Source organism: Podarcis liolepis (genome assembly GCF_965112155.1).
Source record: "Podarcis liolepis genome assembly, chromosome: 3".
NCBI lineage: Eukaryota > Metazoa > Chordata > Lepidosauria > Squamata > Lacertidae > Podarcis > Podarcis liolepis.
In genome coordinates this window covers 103,122,335-103,143,592 of record NC_139557.1, presented here as the reverse complement: position 1 = coordinate 103,143,592, position 21,258 = coordinate 103,122,335, and the positions used below count along the sequence as shown (strand labels likewise).

General features: G+C 41.0%; 1 protein-coding gene across 3 annotated transcripts in view; it reads left to right on the top strand.

Moving 5' to 3' along the window:
* Window positions 1-64: 64 nt before the first annotated feature.
* PREPL (prolyl endopeptidase like) overlaps window positions 65-21,258 on the top strand; it is a 24,144-nt gene continuing 2,950 nt past the window's right edge. For 2 of the 3 annotated variants that reach the window (XM_083494363.1, XM_083494362.1), the window contains exons 1-13: window positions 65-204; window positions 750-1,122; window positions 1,960-2,088; window positions 3,494-3,563; window positions 5,214-5,417; window positions 6,317-6,437; window positions 8,964-9,180; window positions 11,717-11,902; window positions 14,517-14,720; window positions 15,596-15,771; window positions 18,055-18,271; window positions 19,537-19,686; window positions 20,564-20,699. In XM_083494363.1, the coding sequence (XP_083350489.1) occupies window positions 913-1,122; window positions 1,960-2,088; window positions 3,494-3,563; window positions 5,214-5,417; window positions 6,317-6,437; window positions 8,964-9,180; window positions 11,717-11,902; window positions 14,517-14,720; window positions 15,596-15,771; window positions 18,055-18,271; window positions 19,537-19,686; window positions 20,564-20,699 (2,020 nt within the window). In that variant the 5' untranslated portion in view covers window positions 65-204; window positions 750-912. The remainder of the gene's footprint in view (window positions 205-749; window positions 1,123-1,959; window positions 2,089-3,493; window positions 3,564-5,213; window positions 5,418-6,316; window positions 6,438-8,963; window positions 9,181-11,716; window positions 11,903-14,516; window positions 14,721-15,595; window positions 15,772-18,054; window positions 18,272-19,536; window positions 19,687-20,563; window positions 20,700-21,258) is intronic. The other variant, XR_014523547.1, reaches the window with a different exon arrangement.

The window sequence follows — 21,258 nt, the reverse complement described above, 5'->3', positions numbered from 1 at the left end:
ATGGGCAACGGTATCCAGCGTGTCGAGTGAGGGCAACCGAGGCGTTGAGTCGCGGAGCTATGATGCCATCGCAGTTCGTCTCACCATGCTGCTGCGCTTGTCAGCGATCAACAGATTCTGAGATGTAGCGGCTTCCGCTGTGAGATTCGCGTTTTCCCCCTGAAGTATTATATACCTGCTTACGGAAAGGCAGAAAGTTAAAAGGTAGGTCCTGATGCTGCATTCCTACTGATTTTGCCGAACTAGAAATGGTCATTGTACTGAAATTTAGCTAAATTCTGCTTCAAATCCCCATGGCATCGTTACCGACAATAAATGTCCTTATTTACTAAAACAGCAAATTTATGGGAAATAACTGCTATATGCTATAGTAACGGTGCAGCTCTGTGGTTGCTTGCTGAGAAGTAAATATGCTTTATAAGAATGCTACTGCAGCACAGGAAAAATCACGCCAATAATTCATTCAACCTATGAGCTGCCTCAGTGCTGCAGGGAATAAATCACCTGGGCGCTGCTGCCTGAATTCCTGAGATGAGTCCCCTGGCTCTTTATGGGGAGATGGCATGAGCTGTTAGGATCTTATATTGCAAAATATAATTGATTCACTGTTATCTTTTAAGGCATCTTTTAACTGTGATGATAGTGGCAATATTGAGCATCATGTAGGAATTATTACAACCTTTTAACATATATACTGTTTTTGGAAAGCAGTGAAGAAATGTTTACAATTGTTTCTTTTCCCTCCCCAGCTTTCACTCTGATTCCTGTACCTGCTGCATATCTGGGAGGGAAATCTTACCATCAGTTCATACCATGTGGTGGTGTCTACTTTAATCAAGCCTGACATGACTTTGGAATCACAAATATATTTTTTAAGAATGAAGAATCAAGTAAAATGAATATGTTGTCATCATGTTTTTAGGCTCCATTTACTTTCTTCGCCTCCTGAAGGGCAGTACTGGTCACTGCAAGAACCACTCTAAATATTCTGTATCTGCAGTCCTAAGATCTTGTAGTCAAACAAAGCTACAGGCATTTTTCTTTGCGAAGTACCTGAGAAATCCCTGTGTTGTTCCTCAATCCCATGGAGCCATTCGGTCATGGAGGTTCTTTTCCTGTAAGGTATGCCATTTGAAAAAATCTTTCAGCCCAGTCAATCCTCAAATCCTTGTGTAGAAGGATAGAGAAGACCCTAAATAGTTCATAGATCAGAGACCTCACATCCTTTTTTCTTGATGAGCAGAAATCTTCTTCCATGTGCAAACAAAGTGAGGTACACTGACAATCTTTGTGTTTGCACAATGTTTATATTTACAATGTAAAAAAATTCCTTCCAGTAGCACCTTAAAGACCAACTAAGTTAGTTCTTGGTATGAGCTTTCGTGTGCATGCACACTTCTTCAGATACACACATATATTTACAATGGTACCTTCTGTACTGAAGGCCAAACTAGAAATGATATTAATAGTATAAATGCAGTTTAAGTACACTTTTTGGTATTTAAAGAGCAGCAATGGAAGCCTAAGCAGCCTTAGGACCGTGGAGGCTGAGAATGGGGGTTAATACTCCCTCTGCCTCCCATGATCCTGACAAAGATCACATCTCCAAAGCTGCTACTTGCAGCTTGCAAGGGAAACCATCAATAGCAGCAATGAAGACTTTGGAGAGTCAGTACTTTGGGGAGTGTGACAGAAAGAGAAATAACCCCCACTCCCAGCCCGTATGATCTCAAAGCTTATTGAGTATCCCCAAGATTGAAAAAAATTAATTATGTTCACATGGTTAACATGCTTAGTGTGCTCCTGACTTAACCCCCCCCCCTGGTCATTTGGTATATGAAATAGTATTGGCCAATTTGCTGCAAGGCCAAGTTTGTTGAGCATAGTTCTACAATGCATGACAGAGAATGCAGTTCCTACTTAATAGAACTTGGCTTTTTGTGGCTTGTTTTGTACCAGGATCTTCTAGAATCAGAGCAGGAGAACTGGAGAGCTTGTTCAGCAAAATATATGGCTATGACAAAGAGGATCAAACGAAGATTAGAAGCTCATTATGACAAGTATTCATCCAGTCTGAGCAGCCCAGTGGTAAGAAAATACATGGGGGGAGCACTCCACAAGCAGGGAGCCGCTGCAGAAAAGGCACATTCTCATGTTCCCACCCTCCGGACCTCTAACGGAGAAGCCACACAAAGAAGAGACTTAAATGATGATTGCAGGGTCTGGGTCGGTTTATATGGGTGGAGGCAGTCCATGAGGTATTGGGGTCCTAAGCCATTTAAGCATTCTTAACTGGGCCTGGAAATTAACTGGCAACCAGTGCAGTTGGACCAGGATTGGCAATATAGGCTCAAACCGTCTAGCTCCAGTGAGCAATCTGGTTGCTGGATTCTGCACCAGCTGAAGTTTATGAACTTTCTTCAGAGGCAGCCCCACATACAACACACTGCCTTATTACCAGAGCATAAATGACAGAAGCTATCCTTGTCCTGATAGAGGCACAGCTGGGACAGCCCCATGACATGTTGAGACAGCCCCATGGTCCTGAGGTCCTGAGCCAGTCACTTCAGCATGGATGTTGAAGTCCCCCAATGCCAGCACTCAGGGAGATTGCTAGGCAGTGAGGTGGGCACTAAACCAGCAGAATCTATCTCCATTGCTCAATACCAGGAACACATACTCTAGATCCACCCCCCACAACAGGATAAAGAGAGAAAATATCTATAGATCACAGCGACTCCCCCTCCCTGACCATCAAATCTGCCCTGATGCTGCCCTGAGTACTCAGGTGGGCACAGCTGAGATCAATTCCATCCTGATCACACACACACACCCCAGGTCGCAGTGATACAGACCAGATTGACCTCCTCATCCATAATCAGATCACGGAGAGGGAGGTCTTATTCAGAGCTGACCTGGCATTCAGCAACAGCAGCCGCAGACCCAAGGGCTGTCTGATATGACAACCGGAATTCTCCAGGTTGGAGGAGGGGCTGTCACATGGCTCAGTCACTAACAGCCTGTGCTTTGTGCCCCTTATCCAACCTACTCCACCTCCCACACCATACTTTCCCATACCCTGAACCGCTGTGATTTGCCCCAGCTCCTCTCCTCTCATCCCAGACACATCTCCCCCCCCGCAATAAAAAGAAACAACAATAACAACCACCACCACCCCACACAAATTTAAAAAAATTAAAACCTTCCAGCAGCCTGGGTTGGAGGAGAGAATGACCCTGCCCATGGCCAAATATCTGGGGATGCACCAGTATCCCAATTGTTTCTGTGAGTAATTAGAAATTAGGATAATTACATTAATAAACCTTATTTGCTGATGCTGATTGTTTCGTATTCTTTTTGTGTTCCATAAACTTCAAAAGAGTTCAGTTTGTTATGCAGAAGCTTCAGAAAAATATTTGGACTCCTAATGTGAGATGGTGACCTAATTCTGCAGATTTTGTCTTGGATTCATGTCTGTCTTGATTTTAAACAGATTAGGTTTGGAGAGTATGTTTACTTTGAAGAAAATGGCTGCATATTTCGTTCAAAGCTGGGAGAAATAGGTATGAGTCCCTCTTCTTGTTGCCCAGGGTGGTTTCTTTTTACTGTTTTCAGTGTTTGAGAGCCAGTGTGGTGTAGTGGTTAAGAGCGGTAGTCACGTAATCTGGGGAACCGGGTTTGCGTCTCCGCTCCTCCACATGCAGCTGCTGGGTGACCTTGGGCTAGTCACACTTCTTTGAAGTCTCTCAGCCCCACTCACCTCACAGAGTGTTTGTTGTGGGGGAGGAAGGGAAAGGAGAATGTTAGCCGCTTTGAGACTCCTGAAGGGGAGTGAAAGGCAGGATATCAAATCCAAACTCTTCTTCTTCTTCTGTTTCCATGCACAGTTTTAGCAACAACAAAAAATGGCAGTCAAACCACATTACAACAAAGGGTGATTTAGCAAGAGGACATGTTTTGTGTCCCTACCAGAGGTGCTGGTGGTGAAGTCTCTTAAGGCTATTGGACCTGGGGAATTTCAGCATCCATTCTATGACTTTCTGGTCTGAAGTAGTTTGTGAGTGCATGATCTCCCTAACTACCACTGGCTCTCCACCCTTGGTGGCTGGTGGATCCGGAAGATTTTCTGAGGGAGTTTCCTACTGCTTTGCCAAGGCTTCTGCCAAGGCTCTAATCAAAGCCTGAGATAGGGGAATGACTCCAAGCTATCAATATAATTGTTCCCAAATATCCTTGATTCAATTGTAGAGTCAAATTAGCGCCCTGATACAGTTTTGTATTGGCTTCAGTCCTTCCTGATAGGATAGACCCAGTAGGTGCTGGGAGACTTCTGTTCTACCTCATGACCATTGGCATATGAAGTGCCCAGAGCATCTATTCTGTCTTCTGTGCTCTTCAATATCTACATGAAATCAGTAGGCTGGCAGTTGTTCTTATCTAAGAGCCATATGTTGGGCTTTGCTTCATAATCTGTGACACAGTACATTTGAAACAACCTAATTTTAGGGGCAAAAATATGACGATAAGGCCAGATGTAAAGTAATAAAGCTTTACATTTTGTCAAGCTTTTCTTTTGTCAAAATTATTGGGTGGAATCCAGAGAGCCCCTCCTACAACTGGAAGGTATTTCTCCTTATGTAAGAGGGATTGCCTATTTCTAACAATTTTCCCCAGTCTGACTGCAACCATTCAGATTGCATCCCACACCATTCTGTGCTTAAAAAGCCAGCCCACCCCATTCCAAAGGAATTTCCGCTGCAGAAGATCATCCAGAGTGGAAAGCTTTTGGGGTGGGTGGGCTTCTTGCTAGTTATGGAATCTTTATCACCTGGACAGTACAAATATTGCCATTAGAATTAGTTAAGACAGCATTATCAAGCAAAAAAAAAAAGAAGTAGCACAGTCTTATTCATTCAGCTGTGACAGTCCGTGTAATCCTATACATGTCTGCTCTGCAGTAAATCTCTTTTAATTCAGTGGCACTCAGGTAAGTGGGATTTAGAGCTGCATTCTAATTCCGTTTGAAGAACTGGGACATAGATTTGTCATACCTAATTTGTTCCATGACTATCTTGAGCTGGATCAACGTGCATGTATACATTGCTACTTAATAGGAAAACACTGCATTTATAAAAATCACAAAAAGTACACAGAAACAATAGCTGTTCTTTGTACTAGGTTTACAGTATTGCTTTTTCTTTCTTACATTGTAGATGAAGGAAACAATGAAATATTGCTTGGTACAGAAGCACTACCATTTCATAATTCCCTTATCCAGCGCATCCGAATTTGCCCAGATCACAGATATATGGCTGCTGCAATTAAAAGTGCACATTCTGAAGAGTCTGCGTGTATTGTTGTGAAATTAGACACATTACCAAAAGTGGAATGTATCATCCCAAATGTCTTTAGCTTTGGTAAGCTGTTAGCATAAACCTTTTTCTTTCGTAATGTGATCTCAGATGGAAGACCAGGCTTCTATTATTGAATCTTCGCAACATTCAGGTTTATCAGATGTTGCCCATGCATTTGTAATTTGTCTAAATAGATCCCTGTTTCAGCCTCCAAATAAAATAAAAGTTAATGGTGGCATTTGTGTTGCTGGGAAAGAAATTTGTGTCACTTATAATGAGTGATGTCACAGGCACTGCTCAGTAGGTACTTGCAAACAGGAGTAAGTTGGCTTGACAGGACAGGGTGGCAGTGAGGTGGGAGCTGCATGGATGCACTGGCAGGAGGGCCAGATTAGGGTTGTGTGGGTGTATCGCAGAGCCAGTTTCACTGCTGCTCTATCCCACCTTCAGACCATTCCAATAAGTGGCAGTGACGTTGCTGTCAGGAGGGAGGAGTTGCAGCACTGCACCAACTGCTTTTGCTCACAGCTGCATCCTCAAAGCTGTCGTGTTTATGCTAGCTGTGAGGAAACTTTAATATTCACCACGATAAAATATTTTGCATCAGGTGCAGGGGGAAAAGGAGCAGGAAAATTAAATTGAAGGAAGATGACTAAATCTAACTCAACAATGAAAAACTGTTACATGCTTATTGTGTAAGAGAAGGAAAGGTTCAAGCCTGCACTGGTTATCTGTCGTTCTTCACATTAAAGTCAAGCTTCTGGTCAGTGACTGAGATCCAAAGGGTCACACACAGACTACTGTGCGTGCTTGGAAGGTTTTTTATTTTCACATTTTCAACTTAGCATAAATAAACACAATGGATTTCTCAAATTCCAAAACTAAAAACCTGGTTCCTTCCATAATTGCAAAAAACACTAATTTGACTTTCCTTCTCTCTCCCCCCCCCCTCCATCCCCCAGAATGGGCTACACATGAGATTCTCTTCTATACCACCCAGAAGAACCTACAGTGTCATCATGTGTATTTATGTGATTTTAATAAAAAACATTCTGAGCTTGTTTATACGGAACATGATGCAAGGTAACTGAATATATTGAACAGTTTTCTCTCGTGTGTGATCCATTTTGTATGTAATGGGAAACTCTGGTTTGCTTTAGCCAGGATCAAAACACTACTGTCTTTTTTTAATAATATTTTTATTCATTTTCCACAAAAGAGAAAAGAAAAAACAAACAAACCATTTTTTATACAATCAATTCACATTTTATCACACATTCCTCTCTTTTTTTGACTTCCCTCAGCCCCTCTACCGATCTTTCATTTACGTCAATATTATTAACGCATTTCTTAACTTAGTATTGCCTTTAGATATCTCCTTCCCTCCTCTTATTTTCTTTTTAACAATATTCCTCTGTTTTTCACAGAGTCTCTTGAAAACCGACAAACGTTATCTGTTCATCACATATGCCTTTCAGATAATCTGTAAATCTTCCCCAGTCCTCGATGAACTTTTGGTCTCGTTGATACCGAATCTTCCCTGTTAGTTTGTCCAGTTCGGCATAATCAGTCAATTTCAGTCTCCATTCTTCCACCGTCGGTAACTCTTCCTGATTCCATTTTTGGGCCAGAAGTATTCTCGCTGCTGTAACTGCGTATTGAAAAAGTTTACAGTCTTTACTTATCTCATTTCCTACCAATCCCAGTAAGAAGGCCTCAAAACACTACTGTCAGTATGCAGTGGGAGGTCTGAAGGAGGAGCACATGGACCCAAAAATCATTTCTAGCTTAATATTAGGGGTGTGCACTGACCACAGGATTTAGTTTGGACCCTGATTCCGCTCTTTGGAAAACGGCCTGCCTTGGTCAAAAGTGCTTTGAATGCTGTCTGATGTGGCTCAACATCTGAGTTCAGGGCGGGGGAGACATTTCATTCCCTTCCCCTTGCTCTTGGGAAATCAAAATGTATATAACTGGGGCAGCAGATCTTTGCCCTTTTGTATGTAATTGGTTATAAAGTATTTGAAGAGTTTTATCATATGTCCTCTCATTCGTCTCCAGACAAAACATAGCCAGTTCCTTCTTATTTGCTCACAGGGCAAATGAATATAGGCTTGGATCCAGCCAGGTTACAGCTCAAGCAAAATGCCTTTTTGCTTATACAATGGAGGTCTGATGTTGGTTGCTTCCCTACCTTCAGCTGCAGCTCTCCCACTCCCCATACTGTATTAGGTACAATTCCCAAGCATCCCTCAATCCTCAGAAGCAGCTCTTCATGAGGCAGCTGCAAGGGAATTGGGGAAGTCCTGTTTCATTCATAGAATTCTTCTCATTTCTTAGAATGCAAACCATATTGATTTGGCGCACTTATCTGTGTGCTGAAAGTATGCACCAAGAGCAGGTTTTGATCAAATACTTGTGGTTTTTTAAAAAAGCAGAAATATTTCTTTTTCCTAACGAAAAGGAAGTAAAGATCAGCTTGTAGCTTTCTTGGAAGAGTTACAGTTCCATTGACAAAGAGGCTAATTTGCTGGGTTTTATGCATAAAGGGTCCACAACTTTCTAAGTCCTGTCCTGCATTAGTTTGGCCGTGCCCTGATTTTTAGTCCTTTGGAAAGAAAGCAGATTTTTTTTTTTTTTAATAACCTCTTGTTCTAATATTTCTGTCTTGAATCTTTTCTTTACCTTTCCTTCCATGAATCTGACAATCTCTGCCTTTTCAGAAAGTGGTAAAATAGATTGTGGAGCCTAAATTCTACAAATTACTGTACATGAGGTAATGGTTTAAAAGGAAACACAGACCTGTAAAAATGGAACATGAAAATGTGAGAATTGCAGACCAAAAGAGAACATTAAACTCCAGAGTTACGTAAGGAATAAAACGAATGCACTCAGAGATAAATAGGTATTGGGTTGGATCCATTCTTATTTGGATTTAGTTCCCACTAAAATCAGTGGGCTTAATTCATGACAATTTGTCCCATTGATTTCCTTGCTACCTAAGTCCAACTAAGTCTTTATCCAACCCAGTATACTTTTCATGTATTGTCAGATATGGATGTGGCTTGCAAAGTTCCTCAGTGAAAGTAATATACAGTGATTCAATATTTTGAAAGATTTCGTATTTTGGAGTAGATGCCAAGCTATGGTACTCGCTATACACATCCAAAAATGTGATGATGTTGTAGTCACGACAGGGAAAGGACTGGAGCCAAAGGTCCCAGGTTCAGTCCAAAGCATCTCCAGTCAAAAGCTGCATTACCCAGGGGGTAATCAGTCAAAGGCTGCATGCCAAAAGTGTGCAGCCCTTAAGCCAATGAGATGGAGCCAGAGCAAAAAGTGGGCGAGGCAGACTGCTGGGGGAGGGGCAGAGGACTCCTGCCAGAGATCTGAACTGATTGTTTGCCAAGAGGCAAATATAGCCCCACTGTGGGCTAGATCAGCAAATAGGAATCTGCTTTACTGAGTCAGACTTTATCCCTAGACTCATGTTATTGTAAATGGCAATGGATAGCATCCCCCCCCCTTTTTTTTGGAACCTCCTGTTATCCAAATATCTTGGCTATCTCTACTGGTGATGTTTGCTAATAGTTTGTTGTTTCCTTGCAGATATTTTGTGGATCTCTACCGCACAAAAGACAAACGCTTTCTGTCTATAAACAGTAACAGCAAGAATGCCTCTGAAGTGTGGTTGGTTGATTGCCACCACCCTTTTAAGTCTCCTGTTCTTGTGCAACAACGAACAGAAGGAGTCATTTACCACGTTGAACACAGAAACAATGAGTTGTACATTCTTACTACATATGGAGACCCAGTGGGATACAAGGTATAGAGGCAGCAGCGGAGCTAGCTTCTCCAGCACCCGGAGAAGCACACATGCTGTGCACTTGGGGGCGGGGGCTAGCTGCCTGCGGGGGCAGGGCAAGCATCCCAGGGGGGCGGCGGGGCGATGTCACCCCCCTCAGGGATGACACCTGGGGCGGACCGCACCCACCGCATCCCGCTTCCTCCGCCAGTGGGTATAAGATGCTGATATGCAAGTAAGCGTTTAGGTTGCTTCAAACATCTAGTAGCAAGAGATCCAAACTATTCAATATCCCCCCCCCAAAAAAAAATAATTAAGTACTTTTTAAAAGTCCATACAGTGGTACCTCAGGTTAAGTACTTAATTCGTTCTGGAGGTCCGTTCTTAACCTGAAACTGTTCTTAATCTGAAGCACCACTTTAGCTAATGGGGCCTCCCGCTGCCGGGGTGCCGCCGCCGCACAATTTCTGTTCTCATCCTGAAGCAAAGTTCTTAACCTGAGGTACTATTTCTGGGTTAGCGGAGTCTGTAACCTGAGGCGTCTGTAACCTGAAGCATCTGTAACCAGAGGTACCACTGTATATGGCTTTCAGGTGCATGGGCCTGGTCCCTAACATGTATCCTCCTTTCCCCCACCCAGCTTACATGCACTAAAAAAGGGGGACAAAAAAAATCATTCAGAGGAGACTTCCAGCCACTGGAATGAAATATACACTTTAAACTGAATGAGCCCAACTGGACTTCTGGATTTTGTAGTGTTGAGTTCCAGACACCTTCATTATTATAAAGATAGGGTGAAGTAAGGATAATGAGATGGTAGATTCCCTTACCGTGTTGGATGGCTTTAAAAGAGGATTGGGCAAATTCATGTCATGGACTTTGCTGCCAAGGAGTGTGGTGGAGTCTCCTACTTTGGAGGTCTTTAAGCAGAGGCTTGACAGCCATATGTCAGGAGTGCTCTGATGGTGTTTCCTGCTTGGCAGGGGGTTGGACTCGATGGCCCTTGTGGTCTATTCCAACTCTATGATTCTATGTAGGACAAGGCTGTCAGTGGCTACTAGCTGTGATAACTGCATATGAATGCCAGCTGCCGGGAAGCACAAGTGGGGAGAGTACTCCTGCGCTCATGTCCTGCTTCTCAATTTCTCGACGGCATCTGGTTGGCACTGTGAGGACAGGATGCTGGACTAGATAGTGCTTTTGTCTGCTCCAACAGCCCTCCCCTTATCTTCTTCATTACTTGGAAATGTAATAGAGAAAGCAAGCAAGCAGGGGTGCAATGTTTGATCAGTTACATTAATCAATCTTTGGATTGACTTAAAAATGCTTTCTATACATTTTGAAGAACACCGTGTAAATTAGATGCTTTCAGTACAATGTGCACTTAGGATGTGCGTGTTTCAAAAACACAAGCTCTGAAAAAATGTAATCATAATGCATTTTCCCACCAGTGCCTGCACCAGTTTTCAATTTATTTTGAAGTTTTATTGTGGTTTTAATTGTTTTTAGTTATTTAGAAACTGATTGTTCTGCCCCCACCCCATAACTCTTGACAGCAGAGCAGTCACTTAGCACACTGAGGCAAATATGAACAAGGTTATATCCTTCATGTGAAGCAATGCTTCATCATTCAGTAGACCTTCCAATTTACTTATTTTATTTAGTCCTTTAAAAACTGGTTGGTTGAATTTTAAATGCAGCAAATGGATATCCCTTCTCCAGCAAAACTACACAATCCCATTCATTCCTTGAATAGCACCCTCACGGTAGGTTGGTGCTAGTTCAAGTACAGACCTATGAAATAATTCTATATTTTTGTTATTATGTATTTGAGAAAGATGGCTCTGAAATTCCATTGAAGGAGCTTCTGCTACTATTTCCTATTCTGTTTCATAAAAAGCAGAAGAGTTTTCAACCTCCAGGGTTAGTATAGATCTATCACAGTTTCCATCATTAAATTCACTTTCATAGTATACATTGTTCTAGAAATGGAATTCTGCCCATTTCCACTCCTTAGCTCTGGTGCCCTCGTGGACTCCATTTCATCTTTTTATTGTCCTTCCTGCTGAGATATGTGGAAGCTTATAGGAAACACTGTAAAATAGTTGAAAAGAAATATAAAGTATTGCTCAGCTGGGCACTTTCGTGATTTATGGCTGGTATTTGAGGAGAAACTGAAAACGTGTTACTTGGTTGGTTATTCCTTCTTTTGTTGCATTACCCTCAAATGATCAAAATTTAACATCCATATGCAGTATACTGTATATACATGACCTCCTGCTACAGAGGACAGTGGGAGAGAGATTATAGGTTTACCATTTCATCTGAAGACGAGAAGGAACATACTTGTTCAGATGCCATGAAGCAACTAAGCACTACCTCTCCGGAATATCCAGACCTGTCAGGGGTAACATTACACTAAGCTGCTAACGTGTTACCTATTGCTACTGTAAGGATATTAGAAGCTGGGGAAAAGATCAGCTTTCTGAAAATGTTTGAATATTGCATAATTTCCATTTTTTACATGTAGGTGTTTGGACTCTTCTTTGTTTTGTAGCTAATGAAAGCTCCAGTTGACTCATGTGGTTTGGAGAACTGGCTGTCCATTTACACAGTGAAAGAAAATACCAGATTAATTGACTTAGAGGTGTTCAAAGACTACTGTGTTGCATTTCTGAAGTTCAGCGGTCATCTGTATTTAGATATTTTTTCCTTTGTGTCAAACTCAGTTCGCAACGTTAAGGTAAATGTTTTGATTTATATACCCACCCACACATTTTTTAGCTTAGTATTTTATTGCTCAAGATTAATTTATAAATTAAGGGCAAGTTGTAGTTTGAACTTGGTTTATGCAGATGCCTCCAAGGATACACAAAAAACTATGATATAATCAAGGTAACATAAATAGTGGTACACAAGGTGTTTTTTTAATCCGGAACTCTCTGGAACTCTCAAGTGGGCGCCATTGCCATTATAAGAGAACATGGGAGGCGTTCATGGTGAGTTCCGGCACCTCTTTTTCTAGAAAAATAGCACTGGTTGTGCGTTTCATATAGCCTTATAGTGTTGACTGCAAGGGTGATGGATTATAGTGTGGAAAACTGAGTATTTTGGAAAGTATCATTTTAGATAATAGTAGATCTAGAAACAACAACAAAACATTGTGACTGCAGTTGTATAACCACTTACCTGGACTCATTGAACTCAATGGAACTTACTTCTGACTTTCTAAGGATTCTGAGGGAATGGTTACCTTTTGTTCCTGTAGCTCTTGCATTGCAGATTTTTATGCTGTGAGCATATAGGATAACAACTACATTGTGCTGCCATTAGCCTTGGTTAAGTGGTTGCTTATAGTATCAGCTTGTTAGGCGGTGACCCAAAAGTCCTGAGCCCCTGCCCCCACTTTTAAAGTGTTTTTTACTTTGTTTGTAGGGCTGCTACCCAGTTCTGGTTCAATGGTGGAATAAAGTCCAATTGACTAATGAACAAGATGATAATTTTAAAAGCTTTATTTTAGAAGTTGTTTTTATGATGAAATGGAGGAAGTTGTGCTGTTGATTGTAAAAACCATCATTTGCTCCCACAGATTTGTCTCTGTGGGACAGTTTTGGAGCTAGCAAAATGTAATACTGAGATCCAGCGCCAAGGGCCTTCTGGCGGTTCCCTCACTGCAAGAAGCAAAATTACAGGGAACCAGGCAGAGGGCCTTCTTGGTAGTGGCGCCCGCCCTGTGGAACGCCCTCCCATCAGATGTCAAAGAAATAAACAACTATATGACATTTAGAAGACATCTGAAGGCAGCCCTGTTTAGGGAAGTTTTTAATGACTAATGTTTTAATGTATTGCTAATCTTTTGCTGGAAGCCGCCCATAGTGGCTGGGGAAACCTACCCAGATGAGCCGGTTAGAAATAAATTATTAGTAGTATTAGTATTAGTATTAGTATTAATAGCACAGCTATTTCCTAAATGCTTATTTTCAAAGCAAAACAATGTTACAAAATATTGGGTGGTTTTGTAGCATAAATGAAAAATCATTAGTGGTTTATCTTACATACATAAAACACAAAGTGAATCCTTATACCTGAACCTTTATTTATTTCCATAGTAAATTGCTGCATACAGTCTTGACGTAACCTATATAAATAACCCTTTTAATTAACCAAAAAGCCTCATTTGTCTAAGATTATTAGATAAAATTGACCATATTTCCTTCCTTAAAGCATAACTTTGTCAATCCAGGCTTTCTTTTGAACTTTATAAATCAAAGGACAAAAGCTATGTCTCTTAAAAACCTTAGGCTAACTCCTGCCTTAAATCTGAGTTATCTGAAAATATTTCAAAATTTCACTTAGCATACTTGCAATAAAAGGGTAAACTTACACACTCCCCAACCATTCTCCTAATTGTAGCATTCAAGTTAAATATAGTACCCATTTTGTAGGATTTTCTAGACTTTTTAGAATGATCCTCTTCAGGTTTTAATCAATTACACGGAGTGCGGTTTTTCTGTGTAAAGCTTTTTGACTCTGACTGCCACAATTCCCAAAGCCTTTATCAACCTACTAACCAGAACTCCTTAAAAGAAAGTAAGCAGTGGGTAAGAGACCCTGCTGCTCTCAGAGAATGAATCCTGATTCTTTTCATTTCTAGGAGTGTTAAGTCTTAAAACATAATAGCCCTGAGTTTCTGAGTGTAGCTGTGCCAAAAAAATGATTTTGTTCTTCACAGTGGCTAGCGCTGGGAATAGAGTCAGAGGCAAGGATTCTAAGTGGCTGAGCTCTGCAAAGCCGAGGCATGGGCTCAGTGCAATAACTGACGTTGACTTGGCTGCATTTCAAGTTGGATAGAGTGAGAGAGCAGACAGAGGGGGGGAGAAGAAAGATTTCCAAAACTTCCTAATAATACAGGGGTGTCAGGGGTCGGTAAGACAAACATCCCTATAACAGATACATAAGCATCACAATGGCTGTGTTTTCTTAATGCCAATATTATCGTTTCTAAAGGTGACTTGATTGCTTTGCTTGCTCCCTTTGTTTCAAAACAACGTAATATTCTGTTTTCCTCTTGCATTATTGTTGAACCTCATTAAGCAGCTTTTAAGGAAGGGGGAAAGTTAGCTAAATTGTTGCCTTCATTGTCATACTGTTTCTTTTGACTTTTTTCCCCTCTTAATTTACGGAGAGGAAGAGAGAGGGGGGAAAGCAACTCCTGGCAAACACATATGCCAAAGTTAATTAAGCTTGAAGTTTGAATCCTTTCATCAGAGGGGAAGCCTGGGATTCAGTTATGTAGAGAAAATCTCAAAGACTGGGGAGGGGGATATTACTGACTGACTGTGGTTTTTTACTCCCAGCTACCTGCCTGGGCCTGTTCATTTGAATTGGATCCTCATCCTGAGTACACCGCCAGCACTTTCTATTTTTGGCTCCTCTCCCCTGTTCAACCTCCAGTACGTTTTGCATATTCATTGATGAAAAACAGCCTTATTGAGCACACTGAGCAAGAGGTGCCAGTTACAATGAATTGTCACACTGTACGATTAGAAGCTAAAAGCAAGGTAAGACTTTCTGTTCTCTTCCTGCCCTTTTTAAAGCAGCAACTGGAAGGAAACTAGAAATTGACACCATATAATGGCCTCTAGATGTGCATATTCACTAGACCTATGAGTGTTTATTTTCAGCCCTGCAGAAAGAGATTCGGGAAGTTTAAATTTGCTTTTTTCTGTTTTTACTTTTTGAGAATATTGAAGGTGATGGTGTTATTTCTTTAGGCAAGAGAGAATGTCATGGCACACAAGACTTACTGAGTTGTCTCTTATCACATTAATACTTGGTTTATCCTGCTGGAAGAGAAGGACAGCTTGACATCACCTGCTCCTACTACAAATAAAAAAACCAGAAACAAGTACCATGTGCAACAGGAAAAAAAATGTTCACGAAAAAATCCCCTCCCACAAAATTTTTTCCTTTATGAAATGCAAAGGAGAGTAAAATAACCTGACTTTGCGTTATGTGTGTTTCAGTCACACAGGGGGAAATTCATCTCAAACTTACAAGCTTTAAGATAAATATATATGTATATAGAAATGTTAAGTTTATAACAAAAGCTTTGCTGCTGCACTAAGTGCTAAGCTGCTCAGGTCATAATGCAGATGGGTATCATTAGAAGGGTGCAGGAGGAGCCAGTTGCTTTCATGGTTTATAGATTTCTCAGGTGTTGCATTTAAATGAGTTTTTATGCTCCACATTGGTAAACGAACCCAGTGGCAGGCTAATCTCTGTTTCATTTGTCAAGAGTGCTTTTGCGCAAAGTGCCAAGGAATTACTGTAATAAGAAAAACATGTTTAAAATATGTAATTGAAGCTTTTGTACCTGTGTATTCCTTGTGAACTTTGAAACATCCTTTAATGCAAAATACTCCCTCATTTTCAGGATGAAACTTGCGTGCCAATTACAGTTTTTCATGAAGCCAATTCTAAAGAGCTGCGCAGGATGCCACTTCTGGTTCATGTATATGGAGCTTATGGCATAGATTTGAACATGAGCTTTAAAGCAGAAAATTTAATGCTAATCAAGGATGGGTGGATATTAGCATACTGTCATGTTAGGTAAGATCTATACACTAAAAGCCACTGTCTTATGGCTTCTGTTGCTTGTGAAAATGTGATTGATATATTCTCAGTGCTTGAAATTTTCCTTTTGACTGTAAAGTTTCCCATTCCATTTGCAAACAATTTCCTCCTAAATTTATGTTACCTACTGTTTGCTGATAATTTCTTAAAATTTCTGTTGCTTAGATGAATTCAGTTAAATTGAAGGGATGGAAATGCAACTGTTTCAGTTCTTTGGCTTAGTGCAAACTGATTGGATTTTTGAAATCCTTTTAGAGATCTTTCATACTATTCCTGTGGTAGCTTCCACTATATAAGGCTTTTCTTTCACCATGTCATATAAAATTATATTCTGATATTGCATTAGCCTTGTGGTGATTTACATTCACCTAAAAACAAATAATGAAGGATTTATTTGCCAACAAAAGAAGTCACCTTAATTTTTTAAAAACCTATCCCATTAACTAATTTTTCTGTCTTTTTTGTGGCAGCATATAAAGGACTTTCAGCTGTTCCACATAGTTCTAAATAACCGATAACAGCAGCTGAAAATAACCAAAAGAAAATAGTTTCTCTCTCTCCCTCTCTCTCTGCGTGATTTTGTAAAACAACAAAATAAACAATAAAATGTAGTTAGGCAAATCATTACTGGGTTTTTTTGTGACATCACAGTAAATACATAGCATATCTCAAGATGCCAGGTCCTTAATTCAGTTTTGATGGAATTGACAAATATAACACATAAATATATAAAAAGTAAGATTTCTCCCCCTTGTTGTAACACAACATGGAAGTAAGCCCAGTTTGTTTCAGTGGAATTTAATTCCCTATATATGTTCTTGGGATTGTGGCCTTGGACTGCCCTTGGTTTCAATAGGACAAAAAAAGATAAATCATTTGGAAATTTATTCTGTGGCAGCCTTTTTAAAAGAAGTAGAATTTGTGCAGTAGCAAAAGAAAAAGAAAAGACCCCAATGTTACTCAGAAGTGGGCACTAGCCTGAGTAAGCCATGCTTCTTCTTTTTGTACTTCTGCTATGATATGGGACTAGTGGGTCTCAGTCTGTGTGCTCTGTGAGTCCAAACAACCCCTGGAGATCACCGATCTGAAATTACAGCAGAAGTGCAAATGACTCCCATATCTGCTTCCCCTCCTTCCACATAATGTTTAAGCAGGCTTTTCACCATCTTAACCTTATTTCCATATCCGAAAGCTGCTCTGGGTGGTAGGTCTTACCTGTAAATTTATAAATGCTGTTTGTTTGTATTGTTTCAAGAATGTGAGCAACTTTATACCTCTTTCCTAATTAGCGAACCTGACTAAGGTATTGAAAAATATGTGCTGAGTTTTAAAATACAGTAGCTTAGGCAAAAAATAATAATACAATCACTGTAAAATGATACTTTGCTTTCAGAACAGTTTTAAGAATTTCACATTGCCTTGAAGTGAATGAATGAATAAATAACTTTTCTTCAGAATACTAAATGTAATGGGTTGGGTCCAGCTGAGCTCTCCCTTGAATGGAAGTCCTTGCATTTCCAAAGAAGCTTTAAGCAAAGGCTTGTAGGGACAAAAGAGGGAGGGACAGCGCTTGCCAATTTAGGTTGACCAGGTGTCTTACTTTACAGAGGACAGACTTCTGTTTGAAAATCTGCCCATTCCAAGTTCAGTTTAATGTTTAAAAAATAAGAAGGGAGAACAGTTAGCTCCTAGACAACAGACTGAGGAGACACATAGGTCACAGACTCCCCAACACTGCTGAGATTATTTGTATTTCTGCTTAAATTGTTGTAATCATTTCTGAGTTTGCATACATAAATATTAGCATATGCACATTTTGTGCAAATCAGTGCCCTCTTTCACCCTCTCTTTCGCTAGGCACTTCCAATTTTTAAGTGATGCGTAAATAAGCACCCTATGCTGGTTTCCACCTGCAGCCTTTTGCCCCACCTCCCATTTTCTTCCAGGGGTTCCCCGGTCCTCTGAAGCAGGTTTTCAGGGCATGGAAGAGGAAGAAAGGACCTGCAAAAATTGCCTTGTCCCCTTTCATATGCAAAAGTTGACCGCACTCACGCCTGGATCTGTGACTCTAGCTGTTTTATCACTTCTTTAGCTGTAAATATTTGACAAAAACATGTGAAAGCTTTAAAAAGACATCAAAGCACATGTATTGGCCCATTTATGACATAGGAAGGCTTCCATATGTATTAGAAAATGATGGTTGTCTTTTAAGAGATGTGTAACATTTCTCAGTAGTTTCATTGTTGTTTTATTTGTCAGAGGCGGAGGAGAGTTAGGCCTGAGATGGCATAAAGATGGCAGTACGACAAAGAAGCACAATGGTATTCAAGACCTCCAGGCCTGCATAAAGTTGTTACATGAACTGGGATATTCTCAGCCAGCGCTTACAGCACTGATGAGTGTGAGTGCTGGAGGAGTTCTTGCAGGAGCTCTCTACAATAATGATCCTCACCTTATCAGAGCTATGGTTTTACAGGTGAGATTGCTCCTACTACATTTCATTCCACTCAAGCGCAAAGGTTTTTGCAGGCCTCCTACCCCTGCTTAAAGATCAGAGTGAAGGGGACTTAAAAGGGAAGTGAGAAAAGATTTGCAATAGCTTTTACAAGTCTCCCTCTGTTCCCTTTTAAGTCTCCAGCCTCACTCTGATCTAAAAGTGGAGGTGGGGGTCCCCTCAGAGGCTTTTGCAAGCCTTCCCATCCCCCGTTTAAGATGGCAGCAAAAAGGATTTTCCCCATCTCTGGCTTAGAGGGTCTGCACCGGGTGTTGGACCAGAGAGACAGACTTATTATTACGTATTTATATACTGCCTTATACCTGCAGGTCTCAGGGCGGTTCACAGGAGAAAATCATGATATAAAAACACAAAATACATAATCAAAATAAAAAGAAGAACAACCCAATAACACCCCCCCACACACACGCACCAATAACCACCTTGTTGTCCAGTGGCATCCCTAGCCCAGGGAGCCTCTGGCGTGGTGTTGGAGAACTTCAGTATTCATATGGAGGTTGCCACTGAGCCGCCTTGGACTTCATGGCGTTGCCTCAAAGGGTCATCAGCCCAACATGTTTGGCAGGACACACTGTTGGTGTAGTTTTCACTCCCAAGTGGTTTGAGAAATGGACTGCAGATTGGGGCGGGGTTGGGGGTGCAATGCATACCCTTGTCATGGTCAAATCATTACATGGTGAAGTTGGAACTAGTTGTAGCAATTTCCCCCTGTGATGTTGGTGGGTCCGTTCCAGATGTTTTCCCTTCAGAGACTGATGGCACCTGTGGGGTTGCTGAATACTCTGGGGATCTTGCAGCAAAGGTAGTTGATGATCTCATTGAATGAAGGCCTGGTTTTGCTATGGATAACAACAACATCAACAACAATATATTTATATGCCACCCATCTGACTGGGTTGCCCCAGCCACGTTGGGTGGTTTCCAACAATTATATCAAGATGGAACAGGCATTGTCGTTATTTAAACGGGCTTACAAAGATCTCTCCAAAGTGGGTGAATGGGCAAATGAAATTCAGTAAGCAAATGGAAAATATTTCTCCTCAGATGTGTTAACCATTAATATGCATGAAGAGTCTACTACTAATTTCTTACAACCACCTAATTAGAGGACCTGGTTAGGTACACCTGGAAATATCATCAGGCTTACATATTATATCTGATTTTTTTTAATTTTATATAGTTAGTTTTCTGACGTTGTGGGGGGAAAACATTCATTTTATTCACAGGCCCCATTCCTGGATGTTTTAAATACAATGTTGGACCCTCATCTTCCCCTAACTATTGAAGAACAAGAAGAATGGGGTAATCCTTTGGTTGATGAGACTTGCAAGGAGTATATCCAAAGCTACTGTCCCTATCAGAATATCAGGCCACAGGTACCAGTTCATCTATTCTTAATACCTGTACTACAAAGTGCATTTCAAGCAGCTGGGGGGGAAATGAATTTCAAAAGCAGTTTTTACAGTTCAGATAGGGTATTTTTTAGGAATGGTTGTGATCCAAGCCAAGTTAAGCACCTTCAATAGGACGGTACTAAGAAAGTGCTTTAGGCTGCAGATCTGTGCACGCTTACCAAGGAGCCCTATCAAAAGCAATTAAACTAACTGCTTAGTAACATAGCTAGAATTGCCCTGTAACTCTTCATACTTACATACATAATTTTATCCGTATGACACCTTTCCACAGTTCAAACCATGGTCAAGGCAGCTTACAACATGAAAAAATGCACAAGTCATGTGCAACCCCTAGCAGAAAGTCAGTTCACAGGCAATCCCAAATTATCCAGGCTCCTTTGCAACGTAACGAGACATGGAAATGTTATTGCCAAGATCAGATTGCCAAGCAGAGTGAAAGCAAGATTAGGAGAGAAAAATGCACCACATCGCATCCTTAACATAACACATCTCTCAGTTGTGTTGAAAGAGAGGAGGATGAATTGCAGCAGCGATGGGCTGGCAAGATTTTCCTTTGAGTTTCTTTCCAGTCCCAGTCATACAAGATGTTTACAGGGGAGTTTTAACAGAAAGCAAGTGCAGTGCTTTACTAAGTCACAGATAAAATCTTTTCATAATTGTCAAGTATGACTGGCATGAGTGGTTTCTTCATCTATATAATCAAATCTGTGAAATGCTTCTCTCCTGCTGACATTGCAGAGCGACTTCCACCCAGTTAAAAATTAATTGCTGCACAGTAACTCCATCCTGCTAACTCAGACATTTCCTCTCCTCCCCAACCCCCCTCCCTTTGCTCTAGAATTATCCTTCTGCTTTCATCACAGCCTCTGAAAATGATCAACGCATACCTCTGGCTGGGTTATTAAGATACATCTGTAAACTGAGAAAAGCTGTACAAGCTTTCCATGCCCAAGACAACTGCGCAAAAGTGAAAGGTAAAATTAGAAATCTGTGGTTAGCTGAATCATTATATGAGAAATTGTTGCAATGGAAGGACTGTTGCCCCGATCCAACAGTAACATGCATATGTACAAATATTTTTGTCCAAGCTGAATTCTTGCAATCTCTGAGCAAGAGCTATGCAAACACAACCTTAAATAAGAGCTCTGCGGTTGCATCAACCTTTTCTTCAAGGGACGGGGATGTGGGTCTAGATTCAGTGTTCAGCTTCCTTCCCTACCCCTCCATTCCAAACAGATTATTGGTACCACTGAAAGATCCAATTCGGGTCAGATCAGATTCTTTTCCTGTTCCTTTTTTGCACTTGCTGTTGCTTGCACATACATTGCAAAGCACCTGAAGCAAGAACTACTTTAGGACTCTTGTGTGACCCAGCTCAAGGCTTCAGTTCCTCGTGAGTAAACAGAGAAGGGTGATGGCTGGATCTTAAGTCACAGTCATGGTGGTTGAAGGGCTGGGTCATGAGGGCTGAAATGCTCAGTAGAGATTACATGGACAAACGGGAGTTTCTGCTGTGTGGACGTCTACCATCAA